Source organism: Taeniopygia guttata, chromosome 2 (assembly GCF_048771995.1).
Source record: "Taeniopygia guttata chromosome 2, bTaeGut7.mat, whole genome shotgun sequence".
Classification (NCBI taxonomy): Eukaryota; Metazoa; Chordata; class Aves; order Passeriformes; family Estrildidae; genus Taeniopygia; species Taeniopygia guttata.
Genome location: NC_133026.1, coordinates 29,521,456 through 29,544,231, shown reverse-complemented (window position 1 = coordinate 29,544,231; position 22,776 = coordinate 29,521,456). Strand labels below are relative to the sequence as shown.

Sequence of the window (22,776 nt, the reverse complement as noted above, 5' to 3'; positions counted from 1 at the left end):
GTTACGCACCACAGTACAGTCGCAAAAAACATAATGTCATGGTCAAACCACAGCCACTGCATTCTGTCCTACCTGGGTGGCATTTCGGGACTCATGCCTCATATACTGAAACTCAGCATAAAAAAAAACCTCAGAGTATCCTTTAGTCTTATGTCAAAGATGTAACAACCTATGGCACTGCTGTGATACAAAAGTATATGGAAAACTAAGGGAATAAACATACTTGGAAATAATTTTTCTTCTCAAACACTTTGCCTCTAGAAAGAACCAAGTAGCTACAAATTTCTAAGCAGGCTATTAAAATATTAAGGCAATTAGGATGACACCACTTTTGAAGAAGAGATCTTATGCCTTGAGTAAAAAAAGTGTTTGCATGTTAAAATTTCTATATTAAAGTCACTTAATATCCACAATCCCATTTAAGTAACCTCTCTCAAAAGAAAAATCCCAGTGAATCTTTCAGACCACCTTTTGTCTTTTCCTTCTTCCATGTAATCAGCGAGCTACCTAGGGCTACTTCCAATCACTGTAAACAGAAATCCAAGGGATAGGCACAGGATTGCAAATCAAGTATCTTTATTTATTCTAATTATTGCTAATTAAATAGCAGTCAAAGACAAAATCTCTATTATGAAAGATTATGACAAACTTAGTGGAAAACGTAAGGTGAAAGTCTCTGTGAGAGAGAGAATATTTTCTAAGACAAGTTTATCAAATAACATATTTACCACAACTGACTGACTAGATTGAAAAATACATGGGCTCAATCCAGCAGTGTGCATGTCTGAGTGCTATTACTGGCTGATCTGACAGACAGATTTCTTTAGGGATTGCTAATTCCAGTCCTCTGGCTACACCTCTATGGCTGTGAGTTAATGCAGTGTATAGCTCCCACTGCATAATGCTCTTGACTGTGCTGATAGAAAGTTAATCTAACTAATTACTGTAGCACCATGATACTTAATTACAAACAATACTGGTCTCTTTTTAAATTATTTATCCTTACAAACGTTGTATGTACACCATAGAAAAGACATTTTGCATTTAAGAGACTGTACTAGTGAAACAAATTGAAGAAGTGCTAGGTACAAGGGAGGAGAGATGAGAAAAAGCTGGCACTGCTTTTTAACATGACTGAAACCAAACTATTTTGCATTCCTACCAAAGCTTTGTCATCATCCTAGATCTCTAGACACTCATCATTCAGCTCTTCAGACTTGTGATAAAATTTGAAATTTTCTGAGAAAGGTTACCAACTCTTTTTGTTTCTCTCATCCACATTAAGAAAATGCTCATATTTACATTTTCTGTCACAAGACATTTAGATAAGCTTTTAAGACATGTTAGCTTTTGATCAAAAACAGGAAAGTCAAGATGGAAAAAGTCTGTTTCATGACAGATAGGAACCCCACCTGTGTCTGCTGCAATAATTGACTATTATACTAACAAAAACTGTGATCCTTCTTTTCACAAACCATACTTAGGGTTTTGTTTTTTGGTGGGGGAGCAGCAAGGGAATAAAATAATTAATTATGTGTATTTTGTATTTCTGCTTCAGACTGTTAGGCATTCATCCCAGCCACCTAAACTGTAACAAATGAATTCCGAGTATGGTATGAGAGAGCATGTTAGGATAACACCTGCTGTGCCAGAATACCTGGGTGGTCAGTACAATCAGCATCACTCAGCTTTCTTTAAAAATTGATGTTCTACTGTATTTAATGAAACAAAGCGTTGATCATATTTACAGAAAATCAGTATAACAATGAGCAAATTGGGACTCACATAATTGTCTTATTTTAACAAATTAAAAAAACCCAAAAAACCAGAAAATCTACACTAACACAGCAGAAATAAGTATTTGTGAAAGAGGAAATTCCTGACCTCCTTCTGAGCTGAAAGCAGGGCCAGTGAGATAATCTGACCATTTCATGGAGAAGGAAGGTGAGAAAATTCTTTTTTAGATATGAAAGCTTCACTTACAGACATGGCATTGATTTGAGTCAAAGAAGTAAAAATGAAAATCAAACCAAAAAAAAAGCCCAGGTAATTTTCTTTACACAACCTTTAAATAAAAGCTCATAATTTGCTTTCTTAGTTGAAAAGGACATTTTAAGAAACACCCAAACTGAACATTTAAAAAGTTTACTTTATCATATGTAAATATACTATACATTCATTTAGCATCTAATCTTTAACTGAAGCTTCCACATGACTTCATAGCTAATAAACTAAAATTTTAAATAAAGTCCTAGGATATATAGTGAAAATAATAGAATTCATAGACCTTTGTTAAAAGTAATATCTTCATTCTTGACACAGCTGAAAAGAAGGGGAGAAAAATCCTTTAGCTGAACTTTCATTCAACCATTCCACCTGCTCTGTTTCTAGTCATTTTAACAAAGAATAAAGCAAAAAACCATAATGCAACCTACCCCTCTTCCTAGTTTTGAACCGCTGGCCTGTTAGCACTGGCTTCTGATTCTTATTCATAAAATTTCTGGAGAAAGAAAAAAAGGGAAAAAATATTTATACTCTAGCATTTACAGCAACAATTTAATCTAAAGGCAAAATAAAAACTTAGTGTAGCAAAATCCCAACATATGAAAGGTAAAGAAAGTTCTTAATGCATATTCCAAGAGTAATTCACATTATCTTTAAGATGAAGAGCACTACAATCCAAGGATAATGTCAGTGAGATGTGTTTCTTTTAAAACCTGGCTGTTGGCATCTCTGTAAAAAGCCAAGAAGATTCAAAACTGACCAGGAAGGTGATGGAGTCACTGCCCTTACTCCTGGGGTAGGGGTACAGCATCACTGCCCATGCAGCTCATGGGGACACGGGGGGCACAGAAGCCACTAAAGCAGAGGACTGGGAACCATCCTGGTGAGGGTCAGCATGGCACAGGTCTCACCCTCTAGCACGGTCACCAGGCAGACGGATGCCCAGGGCTGCGCACTGTCCACCTCAAGACAAGATTTTGTGGTCTAACCGTAAAGACAGTGCTTTAACCATCAAATTCTAATTAAACATTTCTTACAAGCATCACTGTATCTTAGCAGCTTTCAGTTCTGAAAAGCATGTGGGTGTTGTAAAAATAACAGAAGATAAACAAATCCCTCGCCCCATCAACTTTGAGCATAAATACAGAGTTAAGGACACATGGCACATCATACAACAGTACAAAATACTGGGCTTGTATTACTTCAGACCTTTATAGCAAAACTCAACACATAATGTCAAAAAAATTGGGAATTGGTAATATATTAATGTCATTTTATCTAAAGAAAACAACTATTTTTAAGCTTTGGATATAATCAGTTTCATCACATATAATGCATTTTACACAAAGAGCAGCTAAACCAAGGGTTGCATGCAAACAGCAGCAATTAAAAGGAAGCTTTGCAGCACTAGGAATCACCACAGGTCATCACCCTGTCCTGCCCACAGCACCTGCCAGCCCTGAGACTTACAGGCCACCTACTCCACACCCTGCAGGCCATTAGATCACTGTTACATATGAGTTGCTTGTACAAAATTAAGCCTTCTCATTCAAGACTTTCAGTGTCTTCTTCTAATAACTATAGTTTTACAGAAATCTGTATTATTTGTATTTCTTCATTGTGGACTCTATGATCTAGTTTAGAAGTACATAGATTTGCCAACACGCCTCCTTACCACAAATGAAAAGAAACTCAAGCTCCGTGGCTGAGAAAGAAGCCATCAATCACATGTTACTATCCAAGTAGTGTTTCCTCTGCCCCTGAAAGTTCATTTAACTCTCTTAACAATGCTCCAGCTATACAATGCATTTCCATTCACCAGACTTCTAGTGGCAGCATCCCTAGCTGGTGACTTTTCAGCATTTCATATGTTTTACTGGGCAAATCACTTCCTTCTAGTCTAGGTTTACCACTTATCCACAGTCAAAAACTCTGCACACAGGCACATGAACTGGAAATAGTCCATATAATTCAGAATCAAGACTAAGTTTGCTTCCTCTAAATCACAAAACCACAAATACACAACAAGCAATTCAACTGAGATTCATACTCATCACTGAGATTTACGCTGCAGTTTTAACAGACCAAGGAGCATTTCAAAACAACTGCAACACTTAACAGCCTTCTGGAAAAATGCTCCGCTCATTTACAGAGAGTTCACATGGTAAACCAGGATATGATGGGATCTTTCAAAGTGCTGTAGGATCCAGGGGTGCCTTCACAGCAGAGCTCAAAAGGCTCTTTCCCCTGATGAGACAGCTCAGTGTCAGAGGAATAGGAGGTGCTTTATAAGTTAATTGGGCAGATAATCTAGCAGTCTACAGGGATAAGCAACAACCCAGCCTCTAGCCAGTGACTGTCTAGATTTGACATATTTATCTGCTTGGTCTTTATGACCTTCAGTTATTTGTAAAGAGAATTATCTATAACATTTGCCTAGTTATTTTTGACTTGTTTTTTTTTTGTTTTGCCTGGACACCTTACACCTTATTCTAAAAACATTGATTTCAAGAGATAGGAAGAGGAGTCCAAGAGGTTTGCAAAGAAACTGTCAAGCAAGCCACACAGCAGGTAAGAACTGTAAGAATACACTTTTTACAGCTCTTCCAGAGCACAAACCTGCTGTCAGGCTGGGGTCACAGTGCCCACTTCCTTAAGGAACACACAAAAGCCTTCAACCCAGCATACTGGTACAGTTTCACTGTTTCTATAAAAGACAGAAATGCATACACTAAATTTCTAACACCAGACTTCTTTCCTTGGATGCAGTGTATTTTTAAGCTGCAAAAACACTTGCATGTACCTGAAGCTTGACTGTGGATTTTAACTGCTGCCTGTGAACATAAAATGTGTCCTTTAAAACAGCTGGGAAAAAGATTAAAAGAACCACAAACAGTTAAAGCAGGACTCCCAACTTGTGGCAGATTTAATGACTAGAGGTTCAGCGCAACAGAAGACTCTTGAACAGCTAATTACTAGGAACACAGGATATGCCTTCTTCTATATTTAGCTTTAAATGTACTGTGCTTTAATCTGCTCGAGTGAGGGTCTGGCTTTATAAAGCACTGCCTCAAGCAATGGCTCAGGATCCTTCATTAAGAAACAGCATCTTGAGACTGAGCAAAACCAACCCAGTGATCTATACAACAATCAAGAATGGCATCAGCTCCTGAAAAAGAGATTTAAAGTGCTGCTACTACCACAACAGATGCCTGCATAATAGTTTAAAATTTACGAAAGTGAATGCAATGCAAAAACTTCTTTTTTAAGAAGCTAACAACAGCACAAAAGTGATGGCTGACGGCTGTAAATTCAGGGAGGCAGGATATAAACTTGCACAGCACATTTGATTGCATCAGAGAGTGCAGCCTGCCTCCATGGTGTCAGATAGCTGTAAAACCTTGAAATCACTTATGACCTTGAACTATTACATATATTCTCCATTTTGAAAGGTACAGCACCTGGGTGGCTCAAAGCCAATGCCAGTTTTGAAATGGCAGCTAGACAAGTCATAATGGTTTCAGTGGAGCTAGGATCTTAAGGATACGTATGGGTAGGAAGGGAATAGCCTCCAAAAAAAAACCCAAACCACCAGCCAAACTTGTATCTTGTAGCCCAACATCCTCCATGATTCACATGAATTGCCAGCAGGAAAGCAAGCAAGAGCTATGGAAAAGACAGCTCACTCCTTTCGCAGACTCCACTCTTCAGCAGAAGATGGGAGAGGCTCAGCAATAGAAGCTTTACTCTCGATTTACTGCTCAGTACTCAAGCAGATGTCAGAGCAGTACAGAGCCTGGCACTATGCTCCACAATGGGTTCATTTTCTATACAAACCACAAAACATCTAAGCCTGCTAATTACTAATCTGCAGCGACAAAATTCATCAGAAAAAGAAAAAAATGTATGACTTTAAAGTTTACCAAACTCCACTCCCACTCTTGTTAACAGGCTTGTATAAAACAGACTCATACTTTAAAAATTCATAAATTGGTGAGTTGGCACATTCTCCTGAGACACCTTGAAGTTCAGGAGCTAAGCTTTCTCTACAGTTGCTCCTCATTTTCATGCTAATGACCCTAAACAGTTAAAATAAAACTGAGGGACATAAACAGTTGTAGATATGCAGACACATATTATATAGCAGTTACTCTAACCAAGTGATCTTCTCACACAATTAATAAAAATTGTAATAATTTTAATTAATAAATCCAGCATTAATTAATAAAATTAATTTATAAAACTTGCAACAGATGAAGTAGAAGTTTTTTTCACCACTTCAGCAAGTATGAACTCACTTAGTAAGTTAGAAAACTTACTAAGTTTTTTATCCACACCACAGGGAAATTCTTATGATGATTAACTCCTAAATTATTTAAAGCCTTGGTAAGGCTGAAGTTTCTACCATTTGTTCTTGGAAACATTTTGCTCAAATTGAAAAAAAAAATTACGGAAAACCTTTATTCAAAGCAACATTATTTTTCTAAGTATCATTTTGCACTTCTTTGGACCAAAATATCAGAATCATCTGAGAGTCTTCAAACATTAACATGCTTAGATGAATCTGGGAACAGTTGCTTCACAGCAGTGAAACTTCACTGCCCTAGTTACAGAGAGAAGGGAATCAGCTCCAGACAACATAAGAAAAAGAACACGTTAATAAAAACTACCAGGATTTTATGGCTCTTTGTGTGCAGGGCACAAAATACAGCCCTCAGGGCAGGCAGTGACCCTCTGGGCAGCTCACTGGATTGGGGGGAGGTTGGGGAGGGGGGGTCAAGCAGCACAGCTCCACAGGATGCTGCTGCTGCTGTGGGGACTGGCGCCGATGGCGTTTGACTGACAGGGCGATGGAGAGAGCTGCCAGAACACCACCAACACAGCACCACCAGCTTTCACAGGAACAGATGCTTGGCAGGAGTTATTTACATCTCCTTCCCTTGCTGAGATATCATGTAAGATGGGGGCACTCATCACAAAGGCAAATAAAATAGAAGCATAGATGGGTAGAGTTGCTATGAAAGAAACATCCCAACCCACATATCAAAGGCAATCTTTTCTTTCCCACCAAAGAACATCCAGGACATTAAAAAGTCATACTGGGTCTTTTTTATCCAGTAATGTTATTGGGTGTTTTCATTCTCTCACAGTTACAGTTCCAGGCTTGGGGTAAAGAGAGTTTTCCACCCCTTTCAGCAGCAAGCCAAGAAGTTACATTAAATAAAATTACTGAACTTGAGCAGCATAGAGGAAAAGCTGCCCTTGCACTTTTGCCAGAGAGGAAATATGTCAGCATGCAGCCAGCAGCTGTCTCTGCTCACTGAAAAGCAGCAGACAGCTAGATCATGAGCTAACAAAATCTGTAGGTGGAAAACTTATAAATCATTATCAGTAGAGAGGAACAGAGCAATGTAACGGGACAAGACAGAGCAGATGCGATGCAGACACAGGTTCTCAACAAATCCTCATCAGGCTTCCCGCTTTTCATTAGGACACTGAGCCTTTTGTGCCTAAAATATTGGGATGCTTTTAAGAAGTGACTAATAAGCTGGAGGTCTGTAAATTCAACCATGGCACAAATCACCAGGAAGTGCAGCACCAGCAACCAGGTTTATCTTGCAGACTTGCCACAGAGGCACCAGCACAGCTGCCACGTTTACGAAACCTTTAACCCAAAGCTGCTGTTCATCAGGAACAATAAAGACAGAGCCAGGCTCTTGCCACATTAAAATCCCTTCCCTGATTTTATAGCCTTAACAGCAACATGCAGGGACAAAACAGTAACATAAGAATCTGCAGGGTAAATACAATCAACATGGGGTTTTAATGTTTACATGAAATACGAATATTGCTGAACCACATGCCCTGTCTCTCCCTAAAGAGCCTTCCAGAAGCTCTCGCACTTAAATATTTTAAAAATGTTTATTTTTTAATCACAGAACAGTACTAGTCCACAGTAAAAAGTGTATCTACTACAATAAAAATATTTGTCCCTTATTAGCATGCTTAGTGGGAGAGAGAAAACAAGGAAATGAAACAGAAGGAATTGATTTAATTCTGCAGCAAGTAGAAACGAATACCTGAAGAGAATGAAACTTCCATACATTAAATAATAAATAAAAACCTGTGCTCATGCAAGATTCTCCAAAAACGAACTGGGTATGCAGCTTGTGAAGAGCTATCGTGGAGAAGGAAGAGGAAGACCTTACTGCTCTTTGTAGCCATCTGAAAGGAGGCCTGAGCCAGGGAGAGCTGGTCTCCAAGTAATGAGCAGCAAGACAAGACGAGATGGCCTCATGTTACATCACGAGAGGTTTAAATTGGATAGTAGGAAAATTTTCTTCACCGAAAGCATTGTGAAGCACTAGAATAGGCTGCTCAGGGAAGTGGTAGAGTCACTGTCACTGAAATTATTTAAAACACATGTAGACGAACTTGGTACACATGCAGATGGCACTTAAGAACATAATAAACCCAGAAAAACGAAGAAGATGGACTCACTGAAGTCTGCACCACAAATCACATCACCCAACAGCTAAACTGCAATGTACAGGAAGATATTTCTTGAAAAACCCCAGTTCCTACTGCCACAAATAAATGTACAACCACACACTTTATTAGAGATTCACCTCACCACACTCATTTCAGGGCAGCAGGTATTTCTTAGGTCATTAACCAGGACTTTCTACAGAAGTGGCTCAGATGAGTAACACTACTGAAGCACTTTGAAATGCACTTCATGGTGTCAAGAGAACTGTAAACTGAGCACTGAGACAATGGACTTCTCTGTCATGTCATCAGGAATCACATAAAAATGCATGAGTCATGGCACAGTCAGTGAAAGAAAAGAAAAAAAAAAAAGAGTAAAAAATTCCTAATAATTGGCAGGTAGAAGTACAAGTTAAGAAAACTAAATCATGCACTCAGGTTGACACACAAAAAATGTTGTCCTTCAGTAACAAGATTTCTTCCAGCAACTGAAAAGGAGGAATTAGATGTAATTCTTTAAGAACAAGGTATTAGCAGCTTTTCTCACTGTTGAGAGCTCTCTTAGGTGCTATACTCTTAACTGGAATAGGCTGCAATAATAGAGATGGTGCATTGCTACAGATCGATTCATAGCCAATTAACATTCATTTGAAGATAAAATGCCAACTCCAAGCTTGCATACCTTGCCAATAGGAAAACCTCATAAAAAAGAAGGGGATAAACAGCATCAGGCAGAGATCAGGGTCAGGTGAACTGAGAAAACAAGTGGAAGAAAGACAGAACTCTTCCAAAGCTAACAAAGTTTTCTCCTCACACAAATCACCACTTTCAATGGATTGTGTAAATGCTAAAACAGGGTTCTCAAATGTGGAGACATTAGATGTCCTGATCATCCTGAAAAATACAACTGTCTTAGCAATTGCCATAGAGAGGATTTTGTTATGGGAAAAATGGTGTAGCTGAAATTCTGCAAAAGCATGACTGTAAAGGTACTGCAGCAATTGAGTTCAATCCTTCATTAATGTTTGGGGGACAACTACAGTAGGCACCATTCACAGTACATTTGAAAGAAATTATTAATGGAGTTATTTTATAGTAACCAGCTCTCTAATAAACCAATAAATACAGGTTATTTGGAAGAAAACGTGCTTAAAAAAGTACCAGAGAGGCTTCAATCCCAGAAACAAAGCTTGTTAAGACACAAGAAAACACAATAACAGTTCTATAATTGAGGCAGAAACATCAACTTTTTCATATAGAGTACCACGCCTCTGTTCAAGTCGATCCTGCTTCTGTTTTTTTAAATGTATCAATCCACTGGAAGTTTTTATAATGTTGACCCTACTCATGCAATTTCAGTATTAACAATAAAATCAGATGTGCCTCGTCCATTCTTCTTGCTACCTCAAAGCTCTGAGAAGCAGCAAAAGCACTGGATATCACTAGTGCCTCCAGGATACAGCACTGCAGCACTTGAAAACTGATAAACTAAGGGGATAAGGTTAAAAATAAATACAATCTGTGCATTCTCCAGAAAGCAATGCCCCCCAGATGCTAGCAGTTCATTATTTCATGAACTAAATACAGTAATGGGAGGAGGGATGTATTAATAGCCAGCACCTCCTACACACCTGCAATTGGTGAAGACCTTGATTTTAATAGAACAGCTGCTTTAAGCATTAAAGCAAGTTTCAATTCAGAACTCCCTAATTATTTCTTCAAGAATGTGCAAGGAGTTCACCAAGTTAATGCATGGGGGTTTTTTTACCTGAGGGAAAGTGAATCAGCTGCCAGATAATCTGAATTCTGATCTTTCTGGCACAAAGGTCCAGCAGTGAAAACATACAGTCTTTTTCACCATATCTAGTATTCCAAACATACCAGCTAACATTGATTATGCTGTTAGCAGTATTCACTTGGACAAAAAATGGAGTCTGTAACTGACTCGTGTCACTCTGCATCCCAAAAGCAGTCCCATATTCCCTGAGGCAGCTTCTTCCTCTTCAGAGCATGTGAACATTTTGACAGAACACACTAGTTTTGGTAAATAAATTCCTGGGTGGGAAATAGAAGCAATCAGTGCTTGGACAGCTTCAACCTGCAGTTATTTCTGCAGTGATGGGTACAACTCCTCTCAGATCAAGGTAAAATAATCCCATGGCAATAGATACTGATTCACATCCAAGTTATGTATTGGGGGAAAAAAAAAGAAAGAAAGGCCACCCATGGGGTGCCTACACAATCAGCTGTTACGCTAGGTGAGTCAGAAAAACAACTATTACAAACTGAGCAGACACTTGCTATCCTAACCACTGCTCGGTAGCTCCCATACCAGCACTCTCAACCTTACTTCAGAATAGCATTTCTTCACCTCTATGTGGAAAACTGAAAGCTCCTAGATTAATTAATGGAAGAATAGTTTATCAAGGGCTATTAAACACACAAATGATACAACCTTCTAAGCTTGAAAATGGCTGTGAGTTTGACAGGACATGAAACAGAAATGTAGCAGTCCCTTCTATCTATACTGGTTTTGGGTTTTGTGTGGTTTTTTTTTGTTTTGTTCTCTTTGTCTTTCTTTTCTCACCTACCAACACTACAGGCCACTTCCAGAGATGAGACTATAGACCCAAGCTTTGATATGAGAAGGCCGTCTCTTAAACTCACAAACACACAAGACATTACTCATATTACTCATCCATGTCAGCATATTCCACCCAAGAGTATTAGGACAACAGCACTGAGAGCTGGGTGGCACCTGAGTAAGGTCAGGTTAGGAGGAGAAGTAAACAGAAATCCCAAGAGGACTATCCTGGGTCAGCTTGTTGTATTACTAATTTTGCAGAAGGACTTTAGTTGCTTTTTGTAAGATAAGGCAAAACATTCAAACCAGTTTTCTTCAGAGAGCAAAAATCTTTGAGACATAATTGTGATTCAAGCCACATTATTTCTTTCCAAAAAACTGGGGTGCCCAGAGTGAATATTATCAAGACTGGTAATGGGAATCACTTTGGTATTGTGATTGAATTGTGTGATTGCAACTGCTTTACTTTGTTACGTGTAATTTACATTTGTATGACATTCTCAGTATAATTTGTGTTACTTTGCTAAATCAGAAATCCCACATAATCTCAGCTATCTTCAGGTGGGGAAATTAGATATTAAACATGATACCCTCCATATGTGGAATATCTAAAAGATGCTGATCATAGAGTATTGGGTTCCAACACTATTCACATATCAGAAATGGGAGATTAATTTTGGTTTGGTAACCCAAAGCTCAAATACCAAGCAATCATGTATGGCAAAGTTTCCCCTATTTTGGAATATCATACACAGACAGAGTCTTGAAAATTCTCAAAGTACTGCATCTTCTCTCAATTTTCATAGTTTAACTTTGCTTAGATTAAGAAAAATCTTCTTCCATCCTGTATCTAAACATAACTGACAAAATTCAAGACTTATCTGAAAATATAAAAGCATAAAACCTAGAATATGGTCTTTGATGGTAATCTATATTCAGGAGACTTCGAAATACATCAAACTGAACTCAAAGAATTCACAGTCTATAAGCACAGCACTGCAAGCAATGGCTATTATGAACGCTTCTTAAGTTTTGCTTCTCAAAAAGTGGTAATTATATGCAATTTTGATGATAATTGCAATCAGATGAAAACTTGGTTCTCAATAACACATTTATATACACAGGTGGCCAAAATCTCAGAACTAAGAAACATTGCCACAAAAGGAAGTCAAATAAAGCAACAATATAAATCACTCGAGGTAGAAAAAAAATAGAGCAACAAGCCTGTTGTGTCACTAATTTGTATCTGTTTTCCAGTATTAGCGTCATCTCCCAAGAGCTTAATCACATTACAAGAAGCTAGTAGAAGTAACTGAGACATCTGTTTCACCCAAATGCAGATCAGAGCAGGTATATAATATTTTACCCCACTCCACCACAGAGGCAGCAGGCAGTGCTGAACACACTGCAGTTCTTTGTGCCCACACACTGGTAATGGAAGCACAGAGAGCTGTCAGTCAGCCCAGTTCAATGCCAAACCCAGGAATTTAATTGATGCTGCTGGTTGTGAGGACCACTCCCTGTTTCACGGTCGATCATTCTACAAGGCAATCACATAAGCCAAAACCCCTATTGACTTTTCTTGACTAAACAGCCAACTGTCGGAACCCAAATACGGGCTGCATTTGACTTGCCTTGAAAAAATGGATTATGACACCTAGTCTGACCCAGCAATTCTTGCCTATTTTCACCATAAGGAGAAAGATAAAGATTTCCAGAAAATACCTTATCTAAAATATTCTGCTTGCCCATCTTAGAGTGAGATGGGTGAACAGCTTCACAGCTTCAGATTTAAGGCACTTTTTAGGTATCTGAATCAGATCAAACTTCGCACCTACAGATTGGCCATCTGTGTGAAAGTCTATAGCTCAGTGATACCTACAAACATCTCAGGCGGAGTTAGGAATTTAGTTACCCACCCAAAATTAACAACAAGGCAATTACTATTTATATACTATTCAGTTCTTTAGTTAATTCAGTAGACCTGCTTGTTTATCCTTCTGAAATAATTCACAGAATTTTCATTGTTGTCTGAGAATTTTCAAAATCCAGCGTACCACAAATAAGATGAGAGCACAGCCTCAGTATCAGACCACAGCCATCCACCCACTCCCAACCCAGTTTCTGAAGCCAAGCATTACTGCAGGAGTTATGGATTTCTAATGAGAAGTATCTTTTTTAAAGGGCATAAAGTATCTCTATGCCAGATAGCCTTGCTTCCTTCAGAGAAAGCATGCATCCACTTTGTGGTTGGTTGGCCTATGTCAATGTCAGCTTGGCACAATTATATTTGACACTATTAATAGGGAAATCTATTTTCTTGTTTACAACATCACTGTTCATGTACTGGAAAGACCAATATCAGCAATCTACTTCTGCAGATAACCTAATAAGGGCTCCATGGAATGGGTATCTGCAGGTGTATGCATACATACACTTGTACAAGAGAGCAAAAACACCAGTAAAAACTACATTAGATTTCTACAGCTCACTTCCTATGAAGATGCAAACTATGAATCATTTAAAAGGTTTACTAATGAGACAGCTAAAGGATTTTTTTGCTGGACTGAGACACCACAATGAAAGGCTTGGCTGGCCCCTCTGAGGCTTCAGAAAGACACGGCAGTTAGCCTAGCTAAATCCTAGAATGTAGAGCTGTTCAGTCATTGGATACAGTCAAACTCCCCAAGTCAGTGGACTGACTGCTGAAAGCCATGCAATCCAACACATTTGTATCCCACCTCAAACGTTGCTCTGCATAGTTTGATACACTCTGTAGAGCTGAATGACTAGTAAAGTTAGTAGTGTATGTTCTTTGCTAAGGGAGGATAAAAATGCAAAGATAGAAGTGATAACCTAAATTAATTTTTTCTCAATTCTAAAAGAAGAGAGCAGATACTCAACATGACTCTGAATTGGAGGCTTTGCAATAACTGGTATTTTTTTGCTATTCTTGACAATACTTCAAAAATAAAGTTGATATTTCAGATGAAAATATGTCTATGTGGACCTTTACTAATCAAGTGTTAGGAACATGAATTAAGGTACTTTACTCAGTAATTTAGTAGCCTATTTTTCACCATAAATTAAGTAATTTATCTTGGGATTACAAAAAAAAATGTAACAAGTATGTTGAAAACAATAAACGGGGAACACGGCCTATAGTTCTTGTTCCTATCACCAAGATTTTGCTCTCCCTCAGTTTCAAAAGACTTTATGTTGTCTCCTCATACTATAACACTGCTTTTGCAGTGCCGATACCTACTAAAAAGGTCAACAATTATTTAAACTGACAGGATAAAGAAAAATAGGAAAGAATTAGGCCTTCCTATACCTCAACAAAATAAAGCTTAGGGAGGGCACTAAGATACTAAACTAATCCTAGCATCCAGCAGGCTACCCATGAAGTGCTTTGGCTTGACACATTTGGCTTCAGTGAGCCGGGAGCCACTGCTCACAGATAAAAGTTCAAGAATGGCACTATCTCCTCACAGGAGAGACCCGAGAGTCTGATGCCCTGACAATTCAGCAGTGTGAATCACCAACCAACCAGTCCACTGTCATCATGAATTGCACAGGCACAACAGCAATGCAAGGTGACATACTGATGGCAGAGTACATTGGGGAAAAGGCACTGAAAAGTGCATAAATCAATAAACAATTTAACAGGAATAAACATACAAAGTAAAGCCCTTCCCTTGTCTCTTCTAGAGAATTATGTGCATTCTTTCCTTCTAATTCAAGACGCCTTTTAACAAGGCCCCACAAAACAAGATAGCCAAGGTCAAAACCCGGCAAAAGACCTCATGCATGTGCTTGAGCATGGAAGAAGATGCTTCTTCATGCTGGGAAGGCAGCTGAGATCAATGGGAGGATGATAAATTTGAAGGGCAGAGCCAAGGATTCACATGGCCCAGGGGGCACACTGACTGGGGCCTCTTTTCATACAAAATGCAGAGAAAGAAATCCATAGACATCTTGGCAAAATATGGTATTCAACAGCACAAGATTGGGTTTCCATAGCACTGGCTGATGATTTTGGGATCCTCAGGTCACGGTCACAAGAAACCACAGACTAAGAAAATAGCCAAAGCAGAGCTAAGACAAAAAATACTTAACACAGGCTTTAGAAAGGTGCAGAGACATAGAAAAAAACAGCAACCAGACTCAAACCAAACTCACATCAATACTGGTGCATACAAAGAAGGTTGTAAATTGAAAAGAAACTCACCAGCCCCTATTCTAAAGAGCTGACTTCTCCTCAAGCATTTAAAAGTAGTAACATACTTTGTTTTTCCAATTTTCTGTTGCTCAAGGCATGAAATGGTAGTGAAAATAAATGAGAAGGCCAGTATCTAATGCTCAGTAGTATCTTCCTAAGATTTCACCCCTATGTCTTATCAGAAGAAAATTACTAATGTATAACTTGAACACATTGAATGTATCTTCTCTCTTAAAAACATTTCTGGAGAACTAGATTTTATTTATGGAAACAAAACCTAAAATGAAAGGATCAGTTTAGCTTGCAAATTACAAACCATTGAACTGCTTAGACTTCTTTTCTGCATGAAAACACATCTAAGAAAAACACGAGACAGTAATTATTTCAAGCAAGTACAACCCCAAAGTCATATTTAATTGTTCTGCCAGCAGTAGCTGAAGGAATTGTAGAAGGGTGTAACTCATTGAGATTCAAGAGATCACAAAAGATGTTTCCTTCCAATGTCCCTGGCCAACCTCTGTCCCAGACTGTCTAGCATTTCCTTTGCCTGATCTGTGTGTCCTCAGTCCTAATTCTCACTAGAGGTAATCCATTGTCTTACAGGCTGAATAAAAGCAGTAATCTTTGTCTGCCACTTTGAGCCTGCAAAAACTGTAAGTGATCTCTACACAAAACTTCTCCATCCAGCCTAAGAATAGCTCAGATTTTGCAGAGCAAATCCTAATATAGAATGACAAAACATACGTATGTATGAAGGACTCAGTGAATTTTAAAAGTAATTCTATAAATTCTGTAGTAGAAAAAAAAATCCTTTCTGATTTCAAAAACTCTTAGACACATAGCAACTAAAAGCTCTCACAGAGTAAGTAGGAATTACTACTGATTTACTTCCTGGAAGTATTTTCCTGCCTTGCTATAATTTAAAAAACAAAACAGTAGTTATTTGTTTTATACGGCACATGTGAGGAAGATGTTTTTCTTTATTAAAACCAGCTTAGCCAACAAAAATGTATCTAAAGATGGAGTAAGAACGGTCCTACAATCTGATCTACATAAGCTGCCACACTTGGACTTAACCATCCTTATCACAAACAGCGATCCAAGCTGGAAGTTTTACCAGCAAATTGTTAGAAAAATATAAGTTCCCTGTATTGTGCTTGGACTATACAACCACACTTCACAGAAGACCAAAGCTATTAAACCCCGAAACTCAAGTGTTTCATTCTGCTCTCAGGTGTACAGCATGCAAGAATGGTAAAGAGCACTTCAATGCAGTAAAATGGCCACCACACCACTGCATGTGGGTACTGGACTCTGCTTGGCTGTTTATTTTGACTTTTGCAGTCTCTTACAAGATCTACAGCTACATTTAAGAACTGTGGTACAGTAAGTTCAAAAGGGTTTTCAGGCATGGCAGAGGATTATTGCATTCCACAGACTTTTCCCTTGGGAGAAAAAATAAATTTTTCCATTTGTCAATTTTCCTCTCACACACCAGCATTACCTCTGAGTGATCCTTGAGTATTTTATTTATCTTTCAACAGACAGTTACTACTTTAATATGGAAGTACTGTTGCCATTGAGGAGAGGAGTCATTTTTAATCAACTCTGGATCACATGGAAAAAGAAACCATTTCAGAAATCAAATCTACAGTTTAATGGGCAACCATGGCAGTTCACAGGCAATTTACTGCTCATAAAATATAAAAATGGAATTACTTCACCTGTAAGCTCAGGGAGTGAGATAGATGGGGTTGACAGCATATTGCCTTATGAGGAACACAGATGTAAGTATTCCTGAATTTGCACAGGAGGAATGAGGACAGAAAATGAGGAATAAAAGATGATGTCTCTTAAAGCAATCTGAATTTAACAGCACACATCCATTCAATGCATGATCTAATAGCTCTGTCCTAAACAATAACCTTAAGCCTACAAAGAGGTACATATATCTGCACATGACTGTAAGCAGAGTTTAAATAATCCTGTCTGGAGGTTAAAAAAATTACTCACTAATTAGACCTAATTAAATGTTTAACCCAAGTGCCTCCACCATTCTTCACCAAAGAAAGGTTTGATTGTCACTGACTAAATGCTGCTAACACCGTTTTCCTCAGTATTGCACTCATGAATCCCTAAAACCAGTACAAATTCTAAGTGTGCTGTAATTTTTCAATCTCCTCCTACACACAGATATATGTCCTTTGCACCTCTATGTAATTTTATTTGCTTTGTATAACTCAAATTTTGAATTTATTTTAGGAACAGCCATCTGAAAAGCAATTGAGAACCAACTCTTACAGAAGCTGTGCTAATGCTTTACTGGGTTATTGCTACCACCTGCAAAGCTTAAGAGGGAAAGAACTTTGTCTTGCAAAGGTGCTCAGGCATACTCTGACACATACTGCTTTGCTGTCACTAAACACATCTCAGTCTTTAACAGCAAAAAGCTGCTTGCATGCCATCTCTTCCAAAAAATGCAAGTACCTAACTACGTGAAATTCATAGGCATGAAGCAATTTGCTTAAAGCTTACATTTTCTTTAATTCAATAAAATCACACTGACTTTGAGCTACAAATGAAAAGCACAAAGTATGTATTGTCTGAGCAAGCCACTCATACTAGAACTACCTGGAACAAACAATTAAGAGAATGTGAACTCATCCTGCAAAAAAGCAATTTATTTTTTTCCAATGCTGAGTATATAAAAGAATAAAAAGATACATATATCTGATTTGGTTGTGGAAGCAATGCTGACTTTTTCAAAGAAAGCTTTTAACCAGGTAGTACAAATGCACATTCATCTAAGGCACTTAGATTGCCCATGATCATCATCACAATAGCTGAGCACCTCAAAATTTCTTCTTTGCTCTGTTAATCCTCACTCCCTGTGGGAAGATTCTGGTTGCCCTGGCATGATTAGCAGTTAAAGACACACAAAAATAAAAGCATATGCTAGAAAATGTGCTTCGCAACATACACAAATAAACTTGTGAACAGTTTTCTTTCAAGAAAATTCTATAGGTGACTGCTATTCTGGATATATTTTAGGTGCAAAACCACTAAAGCTGGCTCTGTTCAATCAGGTCAAGTCTTGGAGCAAACCAACACCTAAGTTAAATCAGACTACTATGCCCACACAGGAGTTCCTTACCATTATACAGATATCCATGCCCTAAACCGTATTTTCACACTGCTCTGACCTGTATTTCTTGCCAGAGAACACTGCTCACTTCACCCGTACTCATCCTATAGTCTGCATCAGACAATCTTTTGGAAAATACTTTGGTGACCTTCTGTCCCATTTATGTAAGATTCCTTCAAGTCAGGATTCAAGAGCAGATGAAAGAAACATAAGCCTCATCTAGCCAGACTTTGGATACAGCTAGAGTCAAGTCCTGGGATTTGCTTCTAAAGTCCCAAGTGTACAGAAAGCCTAAATCTGTGCAAGGTCTCACAGGGAACTGGTAACAGGTGGAGATCTCTATCGAGGTCTGAAATTAACATTTTAGCTACAGGAATACCTTGTGTGTAGCTGTTGTGGATACACCAGTTGTGTTCAAATACACATACCAGTGCTCGCCAGTTTCAGTTATTTTTCTGTGGTTTTATAATCTATTCCCTGGTATAAAACAGGCCTTAGCAACGGGCACAGATCATAACAAGGACCAAGTGGCTGCCCTAAGACTCAGAAACAGATGAAAGTTGAAACAACTTCCCTTACAATAAAATAAAAACACTTAAAGAAGTCTAATAGTTATACAATACCAATCAACTGGGCTGGGGGAGGGCATGGAAGTAACCTATTAATAGATTACTATTTATGAGATCTGCGAGGAAAAAACTGGGGATGTTTCTAGCAATAAAAACCCCTTGAACTTGCATGAACTTGAATTGATCTAAATGAATAATCCTATTAGACCCTCTTAACTTTGGCCAGGATATAATTATAAGGATTGGAGACAGAAGGACCAAAACCCAGTGGGGGTCTGTCTGCAAGGCTCAACTCCACTTGCAGGAGATTTCCTATTGCCCAGGGCATGCAGGAAGACAGAGCTAATTCACAAAAACACACTTGGCAACAATATGTAATGGATTTTACATACACCTAAGACTTCAGCTCAGCAAAAAGGCAATGGCAGGGGACACCACAGGTCTGTCAAGGCCTGATGGCATGCCAAGGCTGAACAGGAAACAATTCTTCATCAGCTCCAAAACAGGAACTGGGGGCTGAACAAAGCCATGAAGTAGCAGGTTCTAAAACAGGAAAGAAGTGATCCTCTTTCAAGCAGTCATGAAAGTTATAATCATGGGATGCTGCAAACACACAATTTACCTAAATTTAAAAAGCCTGCCAGCCTGCTTTAGGCCGTCAAATATAAAGGTAAACACAAAGACACTTCTTGCTGAGGAAATCCCTAGCTGAACCAGTGAGATGGGAGCTAGGAAGTAAGTCATACAACTATGTTTACTTGTTTGACCTATTATTTTGTTTTCCCCTAGACAAAATGGAGTGGGTCAGACAGGTTTCTGACCCTGCCAGGCCCAGGCACTGAAAGCAACTATGGGGATCTTTGACCTCTGCAGAGTACATGCCCAGAATTCAGGCAACTCTCCAAGACAGAAATGAAGGTAGGTCACTTGAGAGAAAACAGTGACACCAGTTCAGCATTTCCTTTCCCTCTCTTCCATGTCCAAAGACTGAGAGTTTCATGGTGCACTCTCCAAGGCATAGGGCAGTCAGTCTCTTCTCCCCAAGCTGACCCAAGAAAAAGGTTATTATTCTGTACATTCTCCCCAAATGAATGTTACTTGATTAAAGAAATCCTGGTTATCTTCTTACATGCATCTTACCCCTGACAATTGCACATAGGCACTTAGGATCACCTACACATTGGTTAACAATAGCTATCACGAATCCCCATGAGCACACCTCCATGCAGTAAAACCCGCAAACCACTGTGGAAAAATGTCACCACTAGTTCCTGCTTCACAAATCACAAATACCAGGCACATCACCTAATGAGGAAATAAGGAATTTTTAATATGTAAACATATTTTAAATTGTAAACATACAATTTAAAATCTAGAAAATATTCTGAATCACAGTGAGGTTAACATTTCCTTCTCCCTCTGTAATACTCAAAATATAAACTATTAATTACCAAGCAGTAATGCACATGTCTTAAGTATGTGAAACAAACAGATATGGCAGATAAAAGAAAATGCATTAAAGGGAAATTCACAAAGGCACAGAACCTACATTTGCATGTTCCAGTTCCCTGCTGAGACAGTGACTCCCTACAGTGCCTTGAAAAAAAATTACTTGTTGCCTCCACACTTCAAATTATGGTCATAAAATGGAGGCAATGCCACTTCCTCACACTCTCACAAGGGTAATCTTAAGATTGTGAAATATCTGCATGTTACAGGATTGAAGGTCACACAGAAGCCAGGTAAGAGTGAGAAACATGTTTTAACTAGCACTTAAAGTATTTTATTACCCTTGCAGATGGAACACTCCTGTAGCCTTAGTCACCAAGTGAGATCCAGTTAAGGCTGCCAAGGAAAAACTGTCTGTTCGCTCTGTGAACAAGGGCAGGATGGCAATAATGACATTCTCATATTAAATAAAAGGAATGTCATATGCATATTTTTCTGTGCAGAAAACACAACAGTTTTTGGGATTTTTTTTAAATGCAAAAGGAAGCTTGAAGGCTATTATTTAATAGTGCCACAGAGATTATCAGGGCACTGTAGTATCACAAGATTTGTTAACAGCAGGCAAAATTCACACCCTGCAGTGAACCAACAAAACACCACTTAAATCCTAATTTCAGCCTTCATGGTTGAGCCAGTGACATACTTCTGTTAGCACCACATAGGGATCGTTTCTGGATCAGAATATTAAAAGCACTTGTACTTCAATGGCATTTCCTTCACAACATTTTTGGTTTCCCACAAAAAAAAAAAAATCAAGGGAATCTCTTATAATCTGAAGACCAAACCAATCTCCTTTATATACACTCGTTGATGCAAGTAAAACTAGTTGGTGGTACACCCTTTTATTTCCATGACTTTTAAAATCATGTAAACGTATACAAATTGGCTGTTTAGTTAAAACAAAATTGTATCACTTTTTTTTTTACCCAAATAGTTATGAAGATAGGCTATATTCAGCGAGCATGCTCTTCTATGAGAGACTTCATCATTTCTGAAAATCAGTCAACAAGCCATCAACAGGTATCAAAATAGAGAATAAGATTAGTATTAGAAAAAGAAATTCCAAAATGTATTGAAATATTTCAATATGAGGTGACCTGCAAGTAATAAGAAACGGAAAAAATTGGCTTACGGATAAAGTCATGCCTTCAAAAATTAGTTACAGGAAAAATAATTAGTTTCTTAAAAGGAAGAATACAGAAAATATACATTTAAGAGTAGAGCAAAAGAGGGTAAAAGTCAGCATCAAGTACCAGGGTCCTGCTCTTTTCTCCGGTATAACCACAGGCAAAAATCAAAGATGTTAAACCTCAGTTTCTGTCCCTTGGAGGGAATCGACAGGATCGTCCCTGTGCCTACCGAGCTTCCGCTGGAATAGTGGAAAGTTGGATCTGTAACAAAGATCATTTTTCCACCAACAGTTTAATTTTAGAAAGGCACCAACAACAGGCACCGCTCTGAACACCCTGAGCGCGTTCCTTCCCCTCCCGATCCATCAGCGCCCGCTTCCTCCCGGAGACACGATGCCGTGGCACGACCACGGCTCCATTCGGCCGCTTTGGCCGAACAAAACGCTCTTCCTGCCTGGAAAAAAGAAAACAACAAAAAGCCAACTACCCAACCAACCGATGCCATAAAAAGGCAGGAAAGCGGGAGCACGGAAGGAAGAGCCGGCGTGCCAAGAGCCCGCACCGCCGCCCTCCCGCAGCGGACCCGGCGCCGCCGGTGCTCCACAAAACCCACGAACGGCGGCACTTCCGAACCGAGCTCCAGCACCTACACCGGGCCGTGACGCCGCCGCCCGCCCTGCCCCGCCATGGCCGCCGCGCCCGCCCGCCCGCCCGGCCAGAGCTGCCCCACAGCAGCCGCCGTCGCCTGGGCAGCGCGGCCGCGGGGCTCCGGCGGGGCTCCGGCACGGCTCCCGCCTGGCGCTCTCCCCATCCCGGCCGCACCTGTCGGGTGGTTGCGCGGTCCGGGGCGGGGAGGGCGAGCGAGCGCGACGGCAGCGGCGACGGCGGGAGACAATGGAGGAGTGAAGGACGGACACATTGACACACGGGTGCCTCCGCCCGCCCGCACCACTTCCGGCACCTCCCCGGGGGGGAGAAACGGAGGAGCCCCGGAGAAGCCAAAAAGGGAAGACAAAAGAAAAGCGTAACGCATTTCTCAACTTGAAAACAAGAAACGAGAGCGGACAGGCTCCTTCTCTCCGGCAGCAGCGGGTGGAAAGCTGGCGGAGGGTGAGAGGCTGGCA

The 22,776-nt window shown here is 39.5% G+C and overlaps 1 protein-coding gene across 2 annotated transcripts in view; it reads right to left on the bottom strand.

The window, feature by feature from the left end:
- The window catches only part of BZW2 (basic leucine zipper and W2 domains 2), a 56,448-nt gene extending 33,714 nt beyond the window's left edge, over positions 1-22,734 (bottom strand). The window contains exons 1-2 of one of the 2 annotated variants that reach the window (XM_030264756.4): positions 22,475-22,734; positions 2,436-2,500 (exon numbers count right to left, since the gene is read on the bottom strand). In XM_030264756.4, coding sequence (XP_030120616.4) covers positions 2,436-2,493 — 58 coding nt within the window. In that variant the 5' untranslated portion in view covers positions 2,494-2,500; positions 22,475-22,734. The remainder of the gene's footprint in view (positions 1-2,435; positions 2,501-22,474) is intronic. The other variant, XM_072925565.1, reaches the window with a different exon arrangement.
- Between the last annotated feature and the right edge of the window lie 42 nt (positions 22,735-22,776).